The sequence below is a fragment of the Pelodiscus sinensis genome, chromosome Z (assembly GCF_052426305.1).
Source record: "Pelodiscus sinensis isolate ZL-2025 chromosome Z, ASM5242630v1, whole genome shotgun sequence".
In the NCBI taxonomy this organism is placed as follows: domain Eukaryota; kingdom Metazoa; phylum Chordata; order Testudines; family Trionychidae; genus Pelodiscus; species Pelodiscus sinensis.
Genome location: NC_143085.1, coordinates 32,512,704 through 32,536,575, shown reverse-complemented (window position 1 = coordinate 32,536,575; position 23,872 = coordinate 32,512,704). Strand labels below are relative to the sequence as shown.

At 39.7% G+C, this 23,872-nt stretch overlaps 1 protein-coding gene across 19 annotated transcripts in view; it reads left to right on the top strand.

Annotated features, from left to right (window-relative positions):
* Nucleotides 1–23,872, top strand: part of ATXN2 (ataxin 2) — a 117,954-nt gene that overhangs the window by 93,450 nt on the left and 632 nt on the right. For 13 of the 19 annotated variants that reach the window (XM_075898725.2, XM_075898728.2, XM_075898726.2 and 10 more), the window contains 6 exons: nt 4,573–4,757; nt 5,363–5,495; nt 9,917–9,970; nt 17,932–18,077; nt 18,879–19,106; nt 22,913–23,081. In XM_075898725.2, coding sequence (XP_075754840.2) covers nt 4,573–4,757; nt 5,363–5,495; nt 9,917–9,970; nt 17,932–18,077; nt 18,879–19,106; nt 22,913–23,081 — 915 coding nt within the window. The other 6 variants (XM_089775281.1, XM_089775280.1, XM_075898721.2 and 3 more) reach the window with 4 other exon arrangements.

The following is a 23,872-nucleotide window of genomic DNA, read 5'->3' as shown; positions in this document are numbered from 1 at the left end:
CCAGGACCCAAGGCCTGTGGTTCCCAGGGGAGTTGGGACTATGCATCAGTGTTAAAGAGGTCAGAGAAGTGCATTTTGCATGCATGGTCTTTCATCCCCACCTGACAAACCAAGTGATAAGTGTCCTCACGGAGAGCCAAGTCTCAGTGTTTTACATCAACAGAGAGGGAGACCACTCTGTGGCCCTCTGCTAGAAGGCCTTCGTGCTACAGTATTTGTGTTGTGCACTATATCTGGAAACTTATCGACCGCCTAGGCGCACAGAACTCTCACGGATCCTTTGGCTGAGACTTCTCACCATAAGTGGGTGCTGCATGCAGAGGTTGACCACATTGTCTACCAGAGTTGGGGTATTCCCCAAGAGAAAATTTTCACAACTGGGCAGAATTGCCACTGCCTCCAGTTCTGCTCCAGGTGAGGCCTGGGTGTGGGCTCCCTCCCAGATGCCTTCCTCTTGTCATAGATGGGAGTTCTGCTGTATGCATTTCCCACTTTTCAACTCAACAACAAGGCCATGGTCATTATGATCACCCAGGCATGGTCCCTACAATATTGGTGTGGGATCTTGTCAAGTCTAGTGGTGGTTCTTCGAGTACTTGCTCATGTCCATTCCACTTAGATGTGCGTGGGCTGTGTGCATGGATTGCTGGAGAGTTTTCCCTTAGCGGTAACCGTTGGGCCAGCCGGGTAGCCCCCTGGAGTGGTGCTGCTGTATCGGTGCGCATATATCCTCGCTGGCCTTCCATTCCCTCATTTCCTTCTTGCCGGAACACTCCGACACTGGAGAGGTGGGTGGGATGTGGAATGAATATGAGCAACAGATCTTGAAGAACAATAGTTACGAAGCAAGTAACCATTTTTTCTCCCCCGAGGCTGCTGCCATTTTGAGCAGATCTTCTCAGGACCATGGCTGTCTCTTTCACCCACAGCTTAGCATCCCTCCTCTTCACACCATGGATCCAGTGTGGCTGAATGCAGAGGGACAGGCTTGTTTGGAGGGTGTTCACCAAGTTGTCCTTGAGAGCAGGAAACACTTGTCCCGACAGAGCTAGACAGCTAAATGGGCCAGGTTTGCACATTGACTGGCAGACCATGGCATCTTCCCAACTATTGGCTCAGGCCTTTCAATCTTTCAATCTGCTCTATTTGAAGAGCCAGGATCTGGCACATTCCTTGCTTAAGGTGCACCTGTCAGCCATTTCCACCTTCCATCCTCCCGGTACAAGGCCACACGGTCATCTTCTGAGACATGGCTGGCAGATTCCGTAAAGGTCTGGAATGGCTCTTTTCCCTCAGTCAGAGTCCTGGTTCTGCAATGAGTGTTGAACAGGGGTGAGCAATAATTATGGGTGGGGAGCCACTCCAAGATTTTGGTACGTGGTCATGGGCTGCACTTTTCTGTAGAGGGAGTGTGGGGGTCTAGAATGGAGTCTGGATGCATGGGGTAAGGCACTGGGGGTATAGGAGATGGTGTGGGGTCTGAGAGGGTGTTTGGGTGAAGGAGGTGGTTGTGACTTGGGGCAGGGCAATGGGGTGCAGGGTCTGGGAGGGTGCTTGGGTGCAGGAGAGGATTCTGGCTTGGGGGAGGGATGTAAAAGGGGGTACAGGGTCTGGGAGGCAATTGTGACCTGGGGCAGGATTGCAGAGGATTTGGATGGTGACCTGGGTGGGGGAGGGGCTGGGGTGCCAGAGTCAGGCTCTGGCTAGGAGGTGCTTACCTAAGCATCTGCCTGCCTGCAGCACCCCCCAAGGCAGCAAAGTTCAGCCCCTTCCTTATCCAGCCTTTCCCCAAAAAGTGATATCAGCTTTTCACATGAGTCTGTCTGTCCCTTGACAGTTCTCTGTTCTAATTCCCACTTTTCAAGTGAGAAGAAGTATCTCCACTGGTTAGATGTGAGACTGGTCCTGGCTTTCTACCTAGACAGAACAAAGCTGGTTTGGAAATCTACCCAAATGTTTCTCCGGACAGCAGAGCAGATAAAGGGCCATCCAGAGTCCATCCAAAAAATTTGAACTGGATCATTTTGTGCATCCACACCTGCTACGTTCTACCTGCATTCCCTTGCCACTGATTGTATAAACTCACTCAACCAGGGCTCAGGACTTTTCAGCAGCGTTCCTGGATCACATTTGTATCTAGGACATCTGTTGGGCAGCTGTGTGGTCATTGGTGCATATCTTTGCCTTGCACTATGCCTTTCGTCTCCCAGCCTAGGAATGATGCTTAGTTCAGCAGGGTGGTCCTGTAGCCTTGTTCATGACTCCTGCTCAACTCCATGTGGACACTGCTAGTAGTCACTTATTGTGGAATGAACCTTACTGAGCACTCAAAGAGAAAGTTACCTGTTCCATAACTGGTGTTCTTTCAGATGTGTTGCTTATGCAGATTCCACATCCTGCCCTTCTTTCATTGTCAGCGTTTCTGGCAAGAAGGAGCTAAGGGTTGGAGAGTGCACAGTCTCTCTTCTATTACACCATAGAAGCACTACCCTATGGATGCTATTGGGGGGACTAAGACTGTGGCAGTTTGCCAGGGTTAGTCCGTCAGGGAATTTTGCTAATCCAGATAGATGGAATATGGTTTATGGGCCAGATTTGCCCACCTCTATGTTAGGGGAAAAACTTCTGGCACCTGTGCATGTGGCAAGTGTGCACTGCAATACCTATTTTCCACAATAGGACATGAACAACAATCTTGAAGAATACCAGTTTCAATTCCTAATGTTTCCTAAATTTTTTTAGTTGAAGTTGTTAAAGAGGGTCTCTTTCTAGCACTTTGCATCAGAACATTAAGCTATACTTTAGCAGGATATTTTCTGGATATGGTACTCTTTCCACTAAGATCTACCCTGATCTAGTGGAAAAGGTTTATTTTTATCCCCCTTTTTTCTACTGGAGCACTGTTTAGAATGGCTAGCTGCTAGTCCTTTTATTTCACTGTCCCTTGTTCATCCCTCTTACAGCCAAATAACTGAAGTGTTTAACACAATACTTTTATGGCTAGATACTGTTCTCCAGTGAGTGAAAGCTGTTGCTAGATAAACTGGAAAATTTAGTGTGAATTTCTAACTTGGTGCGTTATTCTGTGTTTTTAATATATGTCAAATGAACAGAAGGCAGGAACTGTTTCTTGTTATAGATGTGTTTTAGATTACACTAATTCTATAATATTGACAAATTCTTGGAAATTTGGCAATGCTATTAAAGTCCCAGTTGTGGAGGCAGTTGATCATGTGAACATCTCTTCTTCCATTACAAAAAACCCAAGTTTATTGCCCCAATAATTGTGGAGAAAAGCTTGAAAAAGAAACAAAAAACAACTCCCAGAAGATAAAATTCAGAATGTATATGTTCGTTAAATGATTTGACTGCTTCGGGTCGGTAATACTGATTTTTACTAAACATATATTTAAGAGGGTTTTTCAGTCAATCATGTTCCTACTTCTGAGAGTTCCAAAGCTATGTAGAATGTGTGAACATTCATGCTCTTCAAGTGCATATTTAGACAAGATACCACTTTTGCTTGCAGCATTCAGGATTTCTTTGCAGTGTTAGGTAAGAGTTTAGCTTCAATAATGAAAAATTGTGCACATACCTTCACTAAAATTCTGTGGCCACTAGTGTAGCCATTTTTTCCTGCTTAAGGTTGACAGAAGATAGTTGTTTGGTGATACACAAATGTTTTCTTGTATGCTTTAAAGGTTACTTTCCTCTCTAAAGCAGTTCTGTTCTAAACAGCTTCCTTTAGAGTTCCTTGAGTAGGAGTTTCAACTTTGTTAACATGGAACCACGCACATTTTTCTTGAACAGTTAGTTTCCTATGGAGCTGCTTATGTTTAAATGTACTGCACTGAAAGCTCCATTTTGTAGTGAAGTTGCTACATTTTTGCATTGAGAGAGACTTTTAATTTGATTTACAAACTCAGCTTATTACCAGGTGAGTTAACTGGCTGTCTGCAATATTTTTCTTTCTTCTCTTACTCTAAATTTTTCCTTTTATCATGCCCCTTCAGTACTACGACCCATAGATTGTCTCTTTGCCACATGACAACACTTAAAAGATATGAGCACATATGAGCTCCTGGCTGGGGCACTGCTAAATCCCAGCAGCTAAGCAACTTGGTTTATCATGCAAATCTTCCCTCATCTATTCAGTCATGAGCAAATATTACTTTCACAGGAACAGCTGATTAGTTGAAAAAGATAGTGTCACGGTTTCCAAACAATCCCAAATAGTGTCATAACCAGGATGAACCTTGAGGAGAAAGATGAAGCTTAATGTATTTGAAGACAAGTTAAACCCAGGGCATCATCCATGATTTCCTCTTGACCCCTGCAAAGACTAGAATCTTGATTTTTGTATCCCCCAATAGCTGGTGCCCAATATGGAAATGTAAGGCTGTCATTGCTCCTTTCCTCTTCAGAATCATACCTGTGTAATGTACAAGCTATGGTTAAAGTTGATGGTGAGGGTATTCTAGTTGTGCATGTTAATTTTGGATTAACATTTCCAAGAAAGACCTGGTTACTTTAAAATCTCCTTCCTAATGTGAAATATTCCTTGCTTTGCAGTACCAAATATGCCACAACAACGCCAAGACCAGCATCACCAGAGCACCATGATGCATTCTGCCTCAGCTGCAGGCCCCCCTATTGTAGCTACACCACCAGCCTATTCAACACAGTATGTTGCCTATAGTCCCCAACAATTCCCTAATCAGCCTCTTGTGCAGCATATGCCACATTATCAGTCTCAGGTAAGACCCTTTTAATTTGTTGCCTCTTGCAGCATTCTTATTGGAACAGATGCGTAATTAAAAGACTTACTTCTGGAATTTTACTTACTGTATCTTCTGTTGCATCATGTAGTTGCTATAAACACTATGCAAGCACTGCAGAAATATTAATGCTTTGTACTTCACATCACACACCTTTGCAAACAATGTCCACTTAATAGTAAATACAGATCTCATATACAGAATATCTGTACCTCATTAAATTCATCCTATTGTAGAATAGCTCATTCAGTTGATTAATTGGACATAGATTTAAAAGCTGCATTTACTGAAATAATTGGTGTGATTAGATGGATGGAATATGTTATCATTTAAAACATCGTTTGTTCAATGTTAGTTTCCTTTTGTGGAAGGTATTCTGCACTTTTAAGTTTTTCGGTGTTTTCTGGCTAATGGTGACACATGTATTTTGAAACATCTTTGTTGCTAGTGCAAAACAAATGGAAGCTTTCCAAATTAAGTGACTTTAAGCATGCACTGTATGAGTTTGATTAAAAGATGTTTAACTTTTTGTACAATCATGCATTTTGACTAATTGATTTGCCTTTTATTTTTATTGGACACAGCATCCTCATGTTTATAGCCCTGTAATACAGGGTAACACTAGAATGATGGCACCACCAACACATGCACAGCCTGGTTTAGTATCTTCTACAGCAACACAGTATGGTGCGCATGAGCAGACGCATGCTATGTATGGTAGGACATGTTTTGTGTTATTTGTAACTTCTTAAATTGTTACATTGTGCAGGGATATATTTACTATCTCAAGCTTTCACCATTTTCATCACAGCTAAAGTTATAACAGTAGACCCAGAATAATTCGTAAAATTAATAAGCAAGGTATTGCAAAGTGAGTTATCTGATTAGAGTGAAAATAGATCCAAGTATGCTAGTTTTAATAAGATAATAGTGTTGGAGATGAAGTGTCAGCATAAGAGGCTTGCTACCTCTTTTTAAGTAAGTCTGTCTCAGGCTTTTTTGGTGCTGTTAGCACTACATCCTTGTCTGTTTCTTTATTTTACTAGGATTGTATTATTGTCACAAAACTGATTTCAGTTTCAAAACTTCACTTCCAGTTCTCACAATATGAGCATGATACAACTCCTTCTTTAGTGCTAGTAGTGTACGTTTACAGTATATACAAATTCGTCATCTGAGGAAAACATTTCTGTGTAAAAAACCCTTTTCTTGATAAAACCAATAATTTCAATTCTGTTTTGAACCTTTCATGTGTTAATGCTTGCTCTATGGTTTCAGTTACAACTGGAAGTCTCAGAAGTTGTTAGTCTGTCATTTTTCATTGGCACCAACCTCACTGAAATACATTGAAACACAGTGAGATGCTATTTACAAAATACAATGAAAAGAATTCCTAAAACCACTTAATACTTCATCCAAAGGAAAAACTGGCTTAAGAACTTGCCACTGAAGGCGCAGTTCATGATCTTTTAAAGGAGGGTTAGTGTTTGACACCAGTAGCAAAACAAAACAGTCATCTTTTGAAAACCATAATTATTGCACTGTTTTTATTTAGTATTTGATGAAAAGAATTGTTAGGTCGATCATAATGTAGACCTAGAGTCTGCTAAAGGATTTCATTTAACTTCAGACATCATTTGTATTGTTTTTTTGTGACACATTTTTGCAATTTCTCCTTATGAATGAATATTGTCTTTTATGAAAACTTGGAACCCTAGAAATCTAAAGCTTAAAATTCTGATAACAGAATCTATGCTGTCTTGAAATATCATACTGAAGCCTGATCTTTGCTCATGTACGTTAACTTAATTCAGGAAAGAATAATGCAGATGAAGCTAAACATTGCTCCAACATCATAATAAAAAAATCTGACTCTGGATTTGGAGAAAATGTCATGTGATACTTTCTTTTCAATTCAGCTGTAACCTGTAAAGCCTAAGTAATAGGACTTTGCTCTCACTGACCCATGTTGACAGTTGTTAAAATATTCTGCTCTTTCATGTGCATCTCTAGTGTTCTGAGGTGTTCATGTGACTGAAGTCTTTCAAACTTCCTGGCTAAAAGGCAGTTCTCAAAAAATCCTATCTTAAAAAATGAAATATTATCTCTTGAAATTTGGTTGTAGATTGCAACTTTCCCCAACAACTTTATATTGAACGTCATTCTTATCTGCTACAATTTGGCAGGTCTTGGAAATCATGGCACAGGAATAATTTTCAAATCATATTTAAAATTATTTTTCTGTGTTCCAACATAGCACAGAACTCTAGTTTTTATATTGTTGGCTTTACAGCTTTCATCTATCATCAGTATACTTTTCAAACAATTTGATTACACGTGTTTTGGTTGTGTGTGAAGAAACCTGAAAACTCTAGATTTTTGTGCAGGTTTATCCTTCTATACAAGTCCAAGCAGCATTTTTTTTTTTTTTTAAGCACCTGGTCTTTCCAGAAGCCAGATGGCCTTCTGAACTCTTCTGGGTAGTTATGTTTGCTATTCAGAACTGCTGACCCTCTTTTCTTTGTATAATGGAGTGCTTGACATGCTTACAACAGAAATCTGCCTCAGTCCAGTCTGATGCGCGTGTACATCATAGATGGCTTTGTAAGGAAGTACTTATATTGGATGATAGTATGTTCTTACCATCTTAAGGCATGCCATCTTTTGCCTACCTTAGCATAAATTAGCTAAACTGTATCTTTAGCCTTCTAGGCTTTTCATCAGGTATTTAGTAGATGGCTTCTACGGTTATAGGACTTTCTCAAATCAAACATGGCATTTATTTTAGTGGTTTCTTTTCCCATAAATAGCTACTTTGTTGTTAGATAATAAGAAATTCTACTTCCTTTATCAATATGTGGTTGTTTGTTTTAGTAATCAGTTTGTAAAATTTAATAGAAGTGTGGCATGCGGAGTAAATTGCTATAGGGCAACTTGCTGGTTATGTTAACAATTACGTTAGGAGGCTCTAGATATTTTAAGCTTTCCTCCAGTCACTTTGGATTGTACTGTAAGCTGGTATCTCTAATCGCGTAGAGTACAGTGTTTTTTTTTCCCCATTGTATAACTCAATTGTATACAAACAACGTGTATACAATTAGGGAGGAGGGGTCGCTCAGTAGCTTGAGCATTAATATTTGAGGAGGCCATTTAGGGATCTGGGGCAAATCTGTCAGGGATGGTGCTTGGTCCTGCCATGAGGGCAGGAGACTGGACTTGATAACCTCTTAAGGTCCCTTCCAGTTCCATGAGGTAGGTATATCTCCATTAATAATAATATCATCATCCATGTATTGAATACACCAGCATATCTGGAAGTAAACTTCTGATCTGGGTCTGATTCTTAATTCTTCAGGAATTTTTAATGAATCTAAGTGATGAATAACTTCCAGATGATTACACCATTCACTGTGAGAAATAACAGCCACTGCTTTTAATCTCTAGAATAAATTCACCCAAATGAGTTCTCAGATTTTATTTCTGGCTTCTTAATTGGCATTGTTAAATATCCCACTCTTGTTAAGATTAACTCTGATAAGATCCTTTTGTCCTTATAGCTAGCATGTGCTTTCTATAGGATACCCTCAGAATGAAGAAATCTAAAATGAGAGCTGTATTGAGGAAGGGGGGAGCTGTTAATTGCTTTTAAAGCATTTTCCTAACATTTCCTCAATCAGTGTGAAAAATCTCTGAATACTTCACCTTCCTGATTAGTATGAAACAAGTACAAATTATGGATAACAACGAAGAGTATTAAATTCAATTCTAGATTCTCTTAAATTATTTGTTGAAAATGTCTTTTTTCCTCCTCCGTGGGTGAGGAACCCAAATCCTGAAATGCATGTAACACACTATACTGGGTAAATCTTCTGGTAGAATGATGCAGTTTTCAAAATTCCCTTTAGTGACTGCTGTGTGATTGAATATTTCTGCTAGATGTCCACAGTAATAGGCAATTAAGGAGAGCTGAGTGGTGTCTTTGTCACTGCACTTGAGTGCCACATTTTTGAAGTTGAATATTCTTCAACGAATGGAAAGTAACTAAACTTAAATGACATCCTTAAAGGTTCTTCTAAACATGATGTAGCAATACCGGAATGATTGTTTCTCCTAAAACATTGAGAGAATGTCAGAAACCTTCTTTTCTGTAACTCCTACAAATAAAAACTAAAACTGGACACCATTAACAAAAATACTGTTGTTACTTGATCTGACTTCAGGATTTAAATGTTGGATCCTTAACTAAACCAAATTTTTATTGTGAAAAGTTTGCAACAGATGCTTTGCACTGAAACAAAGCATCAATGTATGTAGAACTAATCTGTTTATTGGTTCTAAAGGATAGTGGCTCAAGCTTTGTACTTTCTCGTAGGCATGGGCTGCTTGTTATCTCAAGAATACTAGTAATCATGAGTTATCACGTTTTCTGTTGACAGGCTGTGAGGACAAATATATTCCTGTAACAATTAACTCCCACTAGTTTATTGTTTGGATAAATTGTATATGTTTTAGGTAATTGCTTCTATAAAATTTCTCTTGTGTATGTAAAAGACTTGTGTAAAACCAGATTTTGATTTTACACTGATGCATTATTTATTCTTTTGCTTGATCTTGGATCTTTCCCTCTTTTTTCTGCACATGTTTTATTGGTCTGGTGTTCTCTCTAATTTTATCTGATTTTCTATCTTAGCAATAAGTTCTAATTTCTTAATAGTACAGTGGTGGGTATGTAATAAATTTCCAGGAGTCTCCAGGGATTAAGAGTGAACCGTCTCCAAAGTTGTCCTTGGGAACTATTTAGGACCTCAGTGATACAGCTGAAAAAACAAAAAGCCTGTTTGTTTGCTTTATTGTTATTTTTTTAACTGTACCTCTAAGGTTATTTTTGGAGTGTAATAGTTCAATATCTGTTTTTATATTAAAGTAAAAAGTGGGGTTTTCAGTTCAAGGAGAACTTATTGGAGCTTATTTCAAATTCACTCAGTTGTAAAATTCAGTAAAATATCCAGCACTGTTAACTAAACAAATAAAAATGAAATCTGCATGAACCTACAGTATTAAAAAAGTCAATTGTTTCAGATGATTGGAAGTGTGAACATGGCAAGAGGCTAATTTACCTTTCTATTTCCCAAATTCAGCATGTCCCAAAATACCATACAGCAAGGAGACAGGCCCTTCTTTCTACTTTGCCAGTGAGTTGGGTTTTTTATATTATATTTGTATTGTGCAGAGAACTTTTAAAGAATAGATGTTAAAGGAATAGACATTCTGAAGGAACATATTTTCTTTGCACCAGGCCAAAATATAGAACATGTGGGAAAACTCTTTTCAAAGAACAAAATTGTTGAATGAATGAATTTACAGGGTACCAAAAGGTAATGTACAATGGACATGTGACTTGTTTGTAGAATAGATTTGTGTAAATACTTTTCTGCATGCCAAGTTACATTATTATTTGTGCAGTGAAGTCTTGCATCTAACTAGCCTCTAGAAGAAGATTTTAAAGCCTCCTGTTCCTAGTCTGCCACTAAAAAATGGGCATCTCTCTCTTTAAGATCTGCATGAACTTCACTCCTCCCCATCCCTGCCCAAAATGGGATTTTCAGTTTTCTCAAGGTTTATTAAATTCCTGAAGGGAAGAGAACCCCAGTGAGGGTTGGGCAGCCATGATTAGTGGATGGAGTAGTGCACCTTGGTGGGCAGCAGTAGCCTGTGGCCCACTGGGGTTTCACTCATCTGGCCCCCATCTGCATGCGATTCATGCACTGGAGGCCTGCACTTACCTGTCCTCCTCCCCTCCCCCCAACACTTTCAGAGCAAACAAATCACCTGATTCATGCTCCTTTTCTTCCTTCTAAGAGCTGGAACTATGAGAGGGAGGGAGAGGAGCCAGAGATGTAATGCGAATCAGGCAATTCATGTGCTCCAAAAGTCCTGGGTGGGGGCAGATGTAGGAAGTATGGGGTTCTGGTGCTTCACTTCATGAGAGATGTGTGGGGAGGGAGGCATCCAGTGGCTCCACGGGCTGCAGGTTGCCCACCACTGACTCTGTTTTATTAGCAATAAAACTGTATGGCCTGAACTCTCATTTTGAGTGCTGGTGGGGTAGAGTACCTTGTGCATCCCCATAGCAATTGTGAAAAATCACTTTGGAATCCTTTTTCTGGGGCCTCTGATGGAGCATGGCAAGCAGCACATATTGTCATTCTAAAAGTGTAGCCTGACCTCAGCCCTGTGTACTTTTGATGGGGTCTGGTGGGGATAGTTCCTGCTGGCTGAGTAAGCACTTCCAGTTATGCTGCCTGGTCCTTGTGTTTGAGTGCTGCCATCTACGTCCTGCAATAATGTGCTGAAAGGGGAAGGACTCTTTGCCGCCTCCTTTCTCCAGTGTGTCTGAGAACAGGGCCAAATATAACTTGATTCTGTACACTTCATGAAAAAGGCAAGCAGTTATTATGGAAAACTTGTAAGCTGTATCAGAAGACTCTAGCTGCCAAAAAAAAAAGTGCCAGATAGTCCGGACACTGAACAAAGACATTGTAGGGTAAGCAAAACATGTTAAAGAGGAGATATTGAACTCATGATCTAATTATATGGCAAATAACGTCTGTAGTTTTATCCTGATCATAGATCTCACCATTCCAAAATGATGTCTATTGTAGTCTCTTAGAAATAAATGACAAGTGAGATTAAATGCCTGTTGGAAGCTTTTACAAAACTTCAGAAGAAGCTTCAGAATCTCATGGTGTGCCAGGGTAGGGTCCCTAGTGGAATTGCCATAGATTATTCTGTGCCCATCCTGCCAGAGACCTTAGCGCTTCACGGATAGGTGAGGTGCAATTCCTGGGTGTGTCAACTTGTTTCTGTATTGCAGCAAGTTTGTTAGGGTCTCTATTTGTTCATAGTAGCTGTATGTTTCATGCACGTTCTTTCTTGTAAATATCAGTTCATTCAAGAGAGTATGAAGAATAATGTAAATAATTCTCAGAGGGGTAGCTGTGGTAGTGTGTATCTACAAAAACAATGAATGGCACCTTAAAGATGAACAGATTTATTTGGGCATCAGCTTTTGTCAGTAAAACCACTTTGTCAGAAATGTTTTAATTATTTTAATATAAATACTGTAACCGGTGTTCCCTAAAGCCTTTTGGCTTTAAAAGGACTTTGTAGCTTTCATTTTGGCAGACAGAAAAAGTTTTTTACAGAATGTCTTTCTTATACTGGAAATGTACTTTGAGTGCTTAAGGGTGTTCATATTTTTTGGTTTGGTGCATTGAAATTCCTTTAACAAGTTCCTTCCTTACATAGGTATTCTTTTAAATGGAGACCACCATAAATGTGTAAAATGATTTTATATATATATTTTTTGAAGTAAGACATGCTATTTCTCTGCTTCCTACCATTCAGACTGAAGTCTTTAGAGGTGGTTATCCTCACCATTTTACTGGGTCTGGCAATAGTTTTGGAGCCACTTCATTGGTCAGCTCCTAGAAACTATCTTGTAGGTTATGATGGTCAATGTATTGCTCCTCTGACCAAGCCCACTAGGTCCATTGTCAGCATTCAGTTTTCCTCAAAGGATAAACTGAAATGTCAGAAGTTTGGGGATTGTTTTCTATTGAGGCGAATGGTTGGTAATTCTGTGTCTCCACTCTGCTGCTCTGATTTTTAATTTTAGCTATTTCTGTGGGTTTACAATGGCCATCTTTCACTTTGTCTTTGCTCTTGTTGCCAGCATTGATTGTTGCTCTTTCCTCCTTGATTTAGTTGGAATTCTATTCAGTAATTAAACCCCCTCTGGTAAGGAATCTTTGTCTAATCCAATATGGAATTGCTTGTCCTAACTATCAATATAAAAAAGACATCATAGTTATGATTAATATGGCTTATAACTAGAAACCACCTATTTAGAAAATGATGTAAGTGAAGCAAATCAACTGAGCATTGTTCAGGGTTCCCAGGAAAAAAGAGCCAAGGTGGGGAGGTAATTTTTTTTAAATTTAATTTGGCCAACTTCTGTCAAGACTTCAAGCTGCAGAGCTTTTTTTTTTTTTTTTTTAAGGAAAAGAGGCATTTCTGACTTAGACTTCTGCTGGAGGCAAACCATGATTATCAGCAGTCCTGAGATGAGCAGAGGGTTCTTGCACAGAGGATCCATCACAAATACTATTAGTAATGTGCTTCCATAGTACTGCCAATGCATCAAGAACAATGTAATATAAGGTTTTTGACTACTTTTAGCAGTTATTTTTTTCCTCACATTCATTATAGAAATTATCATGGAAATATTGTCCTAGGGTGATTAACTCTTTGGCTGATCACGTAAAACATTGTTTATATGCATTTGTCCTAATGAAGGTGAGTAGATTGAGTCTAGGTTGGTAATATTTCATGACAGTTTTGCAAGGCTTCTTTAATGGGTTTATATGTCTTGCTCATCTGAAGTAATTTGGTGACACTATAATTTAAATCTCTGGAATCTGATTATGGTGTTGAAGAATTGCCTTCTTAGATGAGAGCATATAACTACGACTCATAAACTAAGATTTTTTCCTTTCACACATCCTTACTACTAAAGGGAAAGAAAGACCTGTAGAAAGTGAAATACAGTATCAGAATCTCTCTTGTAGTAATGAGTTTTCAGCATCTCTGTAGAATGGCAAGCATGTAGTCAATCTGTGGAACTCCTTGCCAGAGGAGACTGTGAAGGCTAGGACTATAACAGAGTTTAAAGAGAAGCTAAATAGTTTAGTGGAGGTTAGGTCCATAAAAGGCTATTAGCCAGGGGATAAAATGGTGTCCTTGAACTCTGTTTGTCAGAGGCTGGAGAGGGATGGCAGGAGACAAATCATTTGATCATTGTCTTCGGTCCACCCTCTCTGGGGCACCTGGTGCTGGCCACTGTTGGCAGACAGGATACTGGGCTAGATGGACCTTTGGTCTGACCCAGTACAGCCGTTCTTATGTTCTTAATGAGATTCTGTAGAAATAAATGGAAAGAAAACCCTAATGTTTAATTTTCTGGGGTACGAATTGAACTTCTACTATAAATTGGAAAAAGTGGATGCATTTGTTTCTAAATTACCCATTTCATTACTTGCTCCTATACACTTGTTTCTTGAATAAAATATTATATGGAATCTGTAAAAGCCTCCAGAAAAATAACAAAAGGTGAATGTCTTACATATTACTATTAAAATATAATTTGCAGTAGCAGTTGAGTGAGCATTTTTAGTACGTAAGGGTATGTCTACACAGCAAAGTTATTTTAAAATAACATGAATTATTTTGAAATAACTTTTCTAGTGTCTACACAGCCATTCTGTTATTTCGAAATTAATTCAAAATAGTGGAGGGCTTATTTCGAAATTGATAAACCTCATTCCATGATGAATAGTGCCAATTTCAAAACTGCTATTTTGAAATAAGCGTTGTGCAGATGCTTATTTCGAAATAGGGGGCCTCCAGTCCTTCCCAGGGTGTCCTGCTGGCCGCCCTGGCCACAAAGCAACTTCTGACCTGATGTCCTGCCAGAACGGGTTCCAACCAGCCTTAAATATGATTCAGTGTCCACTCAGTGTGGACATGCAATTTTGAAATAGAAAAACGCTATTTCGAAATGCATTTTGTGTGTAGACGCGTTATTTTGAAATAAGCTATTTCAAAATAGCTTATTTCAAAATAATGCTGTAGTGTAGACATACCTAATAGTATATAAACTGACTGGAATAGGTTATGAAACAGACGCACACCTGGGAAAATGTAAATTCCAAGTTTTAAACAAACAAAACTAACTCAGTTCTCTATCAAGCATATGCCTTGAGGATAAATTACTGAAAATTAGTGCTTTGCTCTTCTCCCTCTTCCTTCTGCATTTAAAAATTTTCTAATAAGTTCTGCACTTGTATTAGGTGTTATAATAAATGCTTTTCAGCATGAAGTCTTATTACATGATAGAGGTATCTGCTTCAGAGTATTTTGCATTTGGTCTTCTCTCAAGCTATGTAAAAATAAAAAGATGAAGCACAGTAATAGCCTTAGGGAATAATAATTAAATTATTTCAGTGTGCAATGAATACCCTACAGAGCTTCTAGTAAATGCTTATAACACATCTCCTCTGGAATGGAATGGGACTTTAATTAGAAAGGAGGAAAGAGATTCTTGGGGCTAAGGCACTTGAATCAAACTCGAGAATGGATTAGATTTGGAAAGTCATTTAATCCCCCTGTGTCTTGGTCCCCTCTATATAAATATTGGATTAAGACTAATTTCATAAGGAAACGGAGTTGTAATAGTGAGTTGAGATTTGATTCTAATGTGTGAATTGGTCAATTTCATACAGACTTGCAGATAGTGAAAAATTTCATTTACAGCAGCAGCAAATTTCCATCTGCAATTTAAGTGGTAATATTAAAAATGAAGTCACTATTTCTCTGTTTGAAAGCAAAACAGAATACCAAAGCACTGGAGACTAACTGCAGTTAGATGCATAGAAACTTTAGACATTTTCAAGCTAATTTAGTACTTCCCAAAATCCAACTCCTAACTAAAAAAAATTAATGTTTTGTGAAGATTTAATATTGTGACAAATATGTCATGACCAAGTTAGACCTTTGAATAATACTTTGAAAGCCTTGCAGTGTAGTTCACATGATTCATCTGTACATTGAAATCAGAAGATGCCATTATTGTACATAGGGTCAGTGAAGAGTTAATGATATTTTCTAGGAGCTGACCAGTGAGGTGAGTTCTTGAAGGGTTGAGTGGGCTGCAGTAGGTGGATTATTTATACCGAAGCAAACTCATCACTAGCTGAATAAAGTCACGGTTCAGGGTTTTGTAAAGTATTCAGCGAATGTAAGGCAAAAAGGAAGTAATAGCAAACTGAAGTGGGGAAGATTGGGACAGGCTGTTTGCTCCGTAGTAGTTGGAATATGTCTGTAGCACTTGGAGTGGCAAGTGGCGAGTTCCTGCAGAAGCCTTGTGGCACACAGTGCTGCACTGTATCAAATGGCAGTATGTGTGGTATGCTGTCTCTTTCAGTCCCCACTCTCTAGTTGAGAACAGATCAATGCATATCATTTTATGTGTGTTCTACGAAGGAGTTATACATTTCAGAAATTGTAATGTGGGTTTGGCATATTGGGGTATAGAAAATTAGAATGTTTAAACCCATTTGGTCTGAGCTGGGATTTTGTAGAAGAAAAATAATTGCTGGCAATGAATATTCCGATGGTTGTGGCCTAAACTGTAATCTAATTTATTTTATATTGTATGCCCCCATGGAACTCTTTTTCCCCCCAATTTAACTGGTTTTTAAATCAAGAAGATGCAGCAGAGAAAAATGTTCCTAATGTTGACTTTCTTAGCATTGCTCTCTGATTTTGCCAGTAATTATATTTCTTATTTGTACCATATTCCAGTCAGTGGTTAAATTAGGATACTGGGTTCAGGATGAAGTAATAGGTTGCTTCAGACATCCCATTCCTGGCACTGCAGGTAGCAGAGGTAATCTCCATCTCGGTGCAGTGTGGTATAGAGGTGAATGTGAGCATGAATCAGTATAATTTTTGCAAGCCTCATACACAAGCTGTGAATAGATAGTGTATCATCTTAAATGTTGTGTAAGATCTAAAAGATGCAGGTGTGGAGGAAGCATGTCATTTTTTAGAGACTTCATTTAAATTGTTTAGTGCTCTAGTGAAGACGTTTTTGAAGCAATTTAATGTGGCCTCCTCATAAATTACTGTGCCTGTTGCAAACGGGAGTGAGCAAACTCTGCATGGCCCAATTTACAGCCAAACATGATAGGAATGGCCAAGCACATAGACATCTTGTTACACTTGACTTTGCAGAAGAATTTCCCTGTGTCTTTGTGGCTGTAGTTGGTGAATGCTATCTTACTTAAGTATTGAGTTTTCTTTCTGTGTAAATTTGGCGCCTATGATTTCCAGAAATGATGGGCCCCATAGCAACAAGAAGCCAATGGGAATGGCGATAATACAAGAAGGCTCCTTGAATTGGGCCCTATTTATAAGGCATCAACTTCAACTAAAGCTGGTTTGCTTTCAGAAAGCCAGAGTTTCCCAGCTCTTGTTTATGATGTGTTTGTGTAGCTTATTTGCAAGTACATGGTGTATATGTGTGCTGACGGTACTGTGAACAGAAATAGCATGGTGAGGTTAGCCAAGTAAAAGCTAAAGACTTTGTGGATGTTGGAAATAGAATATTCATGTTTGTGAATTATTTAACTTTGTAAAATACAGAGTTTACTTTTTCCAGAACAATTTGTTGACTTTCCTGTAAAATCATGTAAAGCAAATATAGATTTTCAATCCAAGGTAAGATGTGCAGGTATCTACAAAATAAACTATTTTTAGGAGGGGAAAGACTATTTTACAGTGTTGTGCTGTAAAAACTAGGGACATTAGATGGCATGTAATTGAATAGTCATGTCACCGCATAAAATCTTAGCGGTTACACAACTATTGGATAGTCTTGGGGGGCGGTGCCAGTATCCAGTGCACTCCTGGCCCCACTCCGAGGGAGCCCCTTACCACCTCGTGCTGCTGCCTCTGTACCAGAGGCAGCAGCGCAGGGTGAATGATGGGAGTTGGTCCATGAGGGAAATCAGTTTAAAAACCAGCTCCCTGCACAGACCAGCTGCCTTCCACCCCGCACTGCGGCCTCCTATGGGGTCTGAGCTTGTGCCAGCTCCCATGTCGGAGCAGCCTCCCTCTGTGGGGATCTCAGAGCATATACTCTCCTGCAGACAAGGGCTGCTGCTGTGTCTCAGCCTCTGTCTGTGGTGAGCTCAGGCTGCCAGAGACAGAAGCTGCTTTGTGGCGGCAGCCTCTGTCCCACGCCCCTTTGGGGCAGAGGGGAATGTGGGTCTGGGGAGCTGGCATGCACAGGGAGCCTGCTTGAAAGCCCACTTCCTGTGAATATTGACTCCAGCCTATCCCTCTCACCCTCCGTGCTGCTGCTGCCTCTCTATCAGAGGCAGTAACCCAGGGGTGAAGAGGGAGGCTTATCTGTTAATCGTATAGTCGATTACACGTTGACATTCCCAGTAAAAACATAGCATGTGATGTGAATTTGATGAGATGTATATTCTGTATCCCTTGTCAATTTTCTCTTTTTTCCTTCTAGTTTCTACTGGCTCTCTAGCTCAACAATATACCCACCCAAATGCTACCTTGCATCCACATCCGCCTCATCCACAGCCTTCTGCCACACCAACAGGACAGCAGCAAAGCCAACATGCTGGAAGTCACCCTGCTCCCAGTCCAGTGCAGGTAACAAGAAAACTATAGAGAGTAAATATTTTGGAATATGTCTTGCACCCCATTATGTTAGAAAACACTGCACCAGTCTGTTACTTCAGTGTCTGTTTGCTCTTTGTGCAGCTCTAAGCATGTTTATACTCCATCATTCCAGAAATATTTGGCTTGGAAATATCATTTCCTTACGATTTGTATGTGAATCCAAAGTGAAGTGCAGTCAGCCTGCCTTTAAACCAATATGTGATAAAAATAAAGGTCAAGGTAAAGGATCATGAATCATGATTTAAAATTATTTGTGTAAACTGCAGCGGGTGTCTCTTCCCCCACCTCCTGCATACATACAAAGTCCAGTGATTGGAAGTTACTCATTTGACCCTTTTTGATAAGGAATGGGAGGGCAGGTGGCTCAGAAGTGCTGTTGTGATTAATTAAAGGAACACCATTCCCTGGTGCAGTTTCGTGCATGTGGATTTAAGGCATGAAAGTTAGTCACAGATGGAAGTGCTGAAAGATGGGTTTTGTTTTTGTGATAGTGTCGGTTTCTGGAAACACATCAGATCTGAAGGTTCTAGTGACTTCCCTCCGCTGCCCACTCTTTTTCTCCCCTCCCCTGTGCTAGGAACTTGGTGGTTAAGATTTTCCAATTTAAAATGTGGCATTTTATTTTATAATTTGTGTAGTGTGTATAGGAGCATATTTGCTCTTAAGTGAAATTTTAATAATTCATTATTATTTCCATGAAATAAATGTTCGTTTCCCCCCTGGAATCAAACCTGTATCTTTGACTAATTCTTCTTACTTTTTGCTTTGCAGCATCACCAGCACCAAGCTGCTCAGGCACTCCATCTGGCAAACCCACAGCAGCAGTCAGCAATGTACCATGCTGGTCTTGCTCCAACCCCACCTTCCATGACACCAGGCTCCAATACACAGTCTCCACAAAATAGTTTTCCAACAGCACAACAAACAGTCTTCACTATTCATCCTTCCCATGTTCAGCCTGCTTATACTAATCCGCCACACATGGCCCATGTACCCCAGGTAAACAAACTTTAACAGCCTTCCAAAGACTAAATGGCCTAGTGCCTCAAGATCATATAGTGGCCTCTTTTTACATCATTTTTCTTGGCAGACTATTTTCTGTGTTGCTTAGGGTTCTGTTTGCACAGTGCTGTTAATTTAGCACTCTGGAAGCACTGTTGGGTGCTCATGAATCTTGCCACACCCACTTCATATAAAATAGATACTGTGGGCTCCACACAGAGCTTTAGAAAAGGTAATTTGTTAAAACACATTTGAAAGCAAAGCTAAATCTTTATACATCTATGCAATGAGAAATTCTCAGGGCTGTTTGGAAACTCCTGAGAGCGCTATGAAGAATTGCAGAGGAATTTAAAGTGAGGTGGCTGAGCAGTGTGAGGTGGAAGAAGTTCAGATTAGACAAGTGGGAAGTATAATGCACACTTGATGGAAAGATAACTACAGTACATTGATGGATTGTGAATTAAGTTGCCATTAGGGATACAGGGGACAACGCAGTGGGCTGCAGTAGTCAGCATGTTGATCTGGAATGCTCTTTTCAGTTTTGGTCACTCCACATAAAAAACTATATGGTAAAAATAGAAAAAAGTCCAGAGAATGGAAGTGACTGTGATTAGCAGTGTGGAGAGTCCGCTCTACAGAGATTAGCACTATAATACTATCTCAGAGGGATAGTTGTGTTAGTCTGTATCTGCAAAAACAATGAGGAGTCCTGTGGCACTTTTAAAGACTAGCAGATTCGTTTGGGCATAAGACCACTTTGTTCGATGCTTATTGATGAAGTGGGTCTTTGCCCATGAAAGCTTATGCCCAAATAAATCTGGTTCCACAGGGCTCCTGGTTGTTTGTCATTTAGAGAACACAGATTATTGGAAACATAAAGGTATATCAAAGAATGTACAGTTAAGCAGGATCATTTCTACAGAGGATACTTCTTTCTAACCCCAGGCATACAGGGGTTGGCTTATGCCTTAAATCAGAAGGGTTAAAACTCCTTATACATGTTACCCTAGCTAGTGTAACTCAAGATCTTGTTAATCCAGTAGGAATCTGTCTGGGTCAGTCTTTGTTCAAGTTAATTAGGAGACATTGTGGGGAGGGGGAGAATTGTTGTTACCGGATTTCCTTTTACCCATTCTCAGTTTATAGCTTTCTAATTTTGATCTCCTGTTGCCTTGCTCTTGTGTTATGAAGGATCTCCTAACTGACTTTCTTTAGCCAACTTGTAATAGGGCCTTATTGTCTTCTAAAGCATTTTGGCTATTCCCTGAAAAGACATTTTGGCATAGGTGGGATATTGATCTCTTAGCCTGGTAGTTCTATGACTGACAGGATTTTGTAGTTTCATTTGGGGTCCCTGTAAAGTCCTGCATTTGGACCCTTGTGTGCCTAATTGCAAGTGACTGCTATATAGACACCAAGAACATCAGATCTCAAGAGCAGAGGTAATCATTTCACTTCCAAGATGTAAAGGACTAGGAGAACTGTACTGAAGTGTAACTGATGATAGCATACCTGTGGGCACCCTGCTTTCTTTAAATAGAGGTAAATTGTCTAATCTTGCTGGCTCCTTGTTTGCTTTGTGAGATTCACAAAAACTAATAAAGGAAATAAGATGCTTCTTATAGTGCAAAATAACTAAATGATTATGGTGAAGTCTCAGAGTTTTAAGGAGCACAACCAAGCTTCTGCATCTCTGATGTTGGCCTGTGGAATTCAGTGTTGGTTTCACAGAGATAAAAACGATAGGCATGGACATATCAAAAGATGTATAGATGGCTTTTCAGGATGGTGTAGCATCCCTTAAATCTTTAGTAAAGGAATTACTTCTATCTAAAAATCTCGAATGTGGTGACTAACCTCAGCTGCTTATGGGAAAATAAATAATCCTGAAGAACCACAGATAGAGGTTTCCTGATGCTAAGTACGATCATAAAATTCATTACCATTTTATGGTGGGGAATTCCAGATGTGACAACCCCAACAGATTAAATTAATTTAATTTTAAAGGCAATCAGTAACTCAGTGCTAATTTGAATCCCTCGCTCACAAAACTGAACATGTTACAAAAATCAGCATCAAAGCAGCATTACCATTGCAGAAATCTTATTTTCATGTCTGTTTTGAGCTCAGCTGCTTACAAATGGTTGTCATGGCTTTAATAGCGCTGCTTGCTCAAAATAAAAATTTTAGTGATCTTGAGAGACATAATGCATGAGGCCTGGAAGGCATGCCTGTGAAGAACAAACATGTTCTTAGTATGCTTCAGGAGTTACTTCTTATCCTTTTGGGAACTTCTTAAAAGCTATATTGCAACTTGAGGGTCCTGTTAATCAAATGCTGCCTGATTAAGGGTGACAGTGATACATTAAAGTAGTGCTTATGGGAAGAGTTGCAGGGTTTAGCCATATGGGAACTCTGCCTTTTCGGCACATCTAACTTGAATGAGTCGGAAATCCTAGCCACTCATATCTACTGGAGTGGAACTTGGGATCTGAGTATTTTCTACCAGCTTTACTTAAAACACACCTACAACTAAAGACAAAAGAAGGGTTGTGGGCTTATTTTGTTTTGAAAACTTGTTTGCATCTAAACATGGGCATAGTTAAATGCTGCCTGGTTTTTTAGTCATCTTGTAAATTGAGAAACTGATTAGTAACTGATCAAGATTGGCAGGACTTGCACCTGGAAAATAGAGGTAGTCCCTCTGCCTCCTGTCAGGAATCGTTACTAATGAGTCGAGCTCTGCAAAACCATGGATATCCATACACTCGATATTTTGCATCCCCAGATGTGGATATCCACCATTCATTTTTACTGAGAAGCACCCATAGGACACACCCATAGAGGTGCTCCTGAGACCGCTTGCTACTGCTTAGGGATGGTGGGGAGCAGATTGCAGATTGGATGCATGTTGTTTCCAGCAGATATGGATCCACATTTTTAGATCTGCATGGGGCTCTACTAATGAGTGAAAGGAATTTCCCATAGAGGAGATACGTTATGTGCTTATTTGTCACAAGATAAGCAGTGAGACTGACACATTTCAGTTTTTTGGGGGGGATTAATTATGAATACTTTCAGTACATGAGAATTGATATAGCGAGTTTAACTGAAAATAGGACAGATCTGAGCTAGCTGCATGACATAGCGGGGAAAAATGGGGAAAATAATGTCCCATCTGTTTTTGTGTGTGATCCAATATAGCTATATAGAGAGACTGAACATTAATGAGATCGTGGGCAACTAGCACAGGAGAATGTGGTTAAAGTAGGAATTGTAGAACAGGTGAGAAACCAAGTTAATTTCATTGAAGTGTGAAGTCTTGGTTGGAGAATGTGCTGGGTAAATATTATTGCTTTTGCTTCATACTTTTCCTTCCTCCTTCCAAAAGTATTCATATGAAGTAATGAGATAGGGATAACAGTTCATCCTACGTGTGCGAAGGCCCATATCAGTGCCTGTTATTTCTGCATAGCATCCAAGTCATTCTCTGCATAGGAAATGCCCCTCAATTCTTAACAAAATGTCTAAAGATGATTTTTTTAAACAAATATTCCAAAAGTATCCTCTAGTAGCATTCTTAGCAAGGAGCTCCTGCCCAAACAGAAGAGAAGTCAGCAAAGCCAAGAATAAAGATTTGACACCTTGTGTTTTAAAAATCTCAAACTTACTCCCTACATGCACATTTTAGCCAAGGAGTAAATCTCAGGATTTACTGTTTCAGTTGGAGGAATCTTTGCTAGTCATGTGGCCAGGAGTGTTGCCTCCTTGTGACCATTATACTAAAGAGCTCTTTGTTTCAGGCTCATGTACAGTCAGGAATGGTTCCTTCTCACCCAACTGCCCATGCTCCAATGATGCTAATGACGACACAGCCACCTGGTGGTCCCCAAGCCGCCATCGCTCAAAGTGCACTACAGCCCATTCCAGTCTCGACAACAACACATTTCCCCTATATGACGCACCCTTCAGGTGAGGAGTGTGTGCGTGGGAGACCTGCACCTTAACTGAGCCAGGTCAAATTAGTGAGCAAAACCGTTATGAGCCAGGTTTGGGATAGGGAAAAAAAGATGTCCTTTTACAGAGGCAAACTGTTGAAGGAGACAGACAGTATTTCTGCAGTTAGTATTTATATTTTGCTGCTCCAGATGTAAACTTTGTATGCATACAGAGTGGACTAAGTTAGGAAAGGCTATTTCTCTATGGCTGAAACCTACTATGCAGACTTCGGAGTGTGCAGGACAATATTTGCCTGCCCTTGTCTTAGGGGATAGAATATCTAGGTGGCTTAAGGAGTAATGATCCAATTTTTGTACATGTAAGTTATAGAAAGTGGCTTGAGGATAGTTGTAAAATTACTGCTCCAGGGATAGGAGTATTCCTGGCAACTGAAGGCAGATGGCATTATAATGTTGTCTTTTTAGCCCAAGAGTGACATTTTGCAGTCTTGTTTCTTGGGGAAAGCAGGCCCTACTTGTTTTGTTACTCTTTAAATGTAATTCTTACCTAAGTGTCTGGAGTACTGTTTTTTTCCCAAAGCAGGGTGTTAACTTGTACAATGAACCAATACCTGATTTTGTGGGGTGAAAAATGGAGGGGGAGGGTGAGAATTTTTGCTTTCTTAGGGGATAGGTAGAAAAACAGCCAAAGGACATCTTAATGCAGGCTTTTTTACAGACTTGAGCAAAATAGTTATCCAGTGATGTAACTGGCAAATCGCAAACTGGTAAGCCATGTAACAATTTACACATGCACTCTTTGTT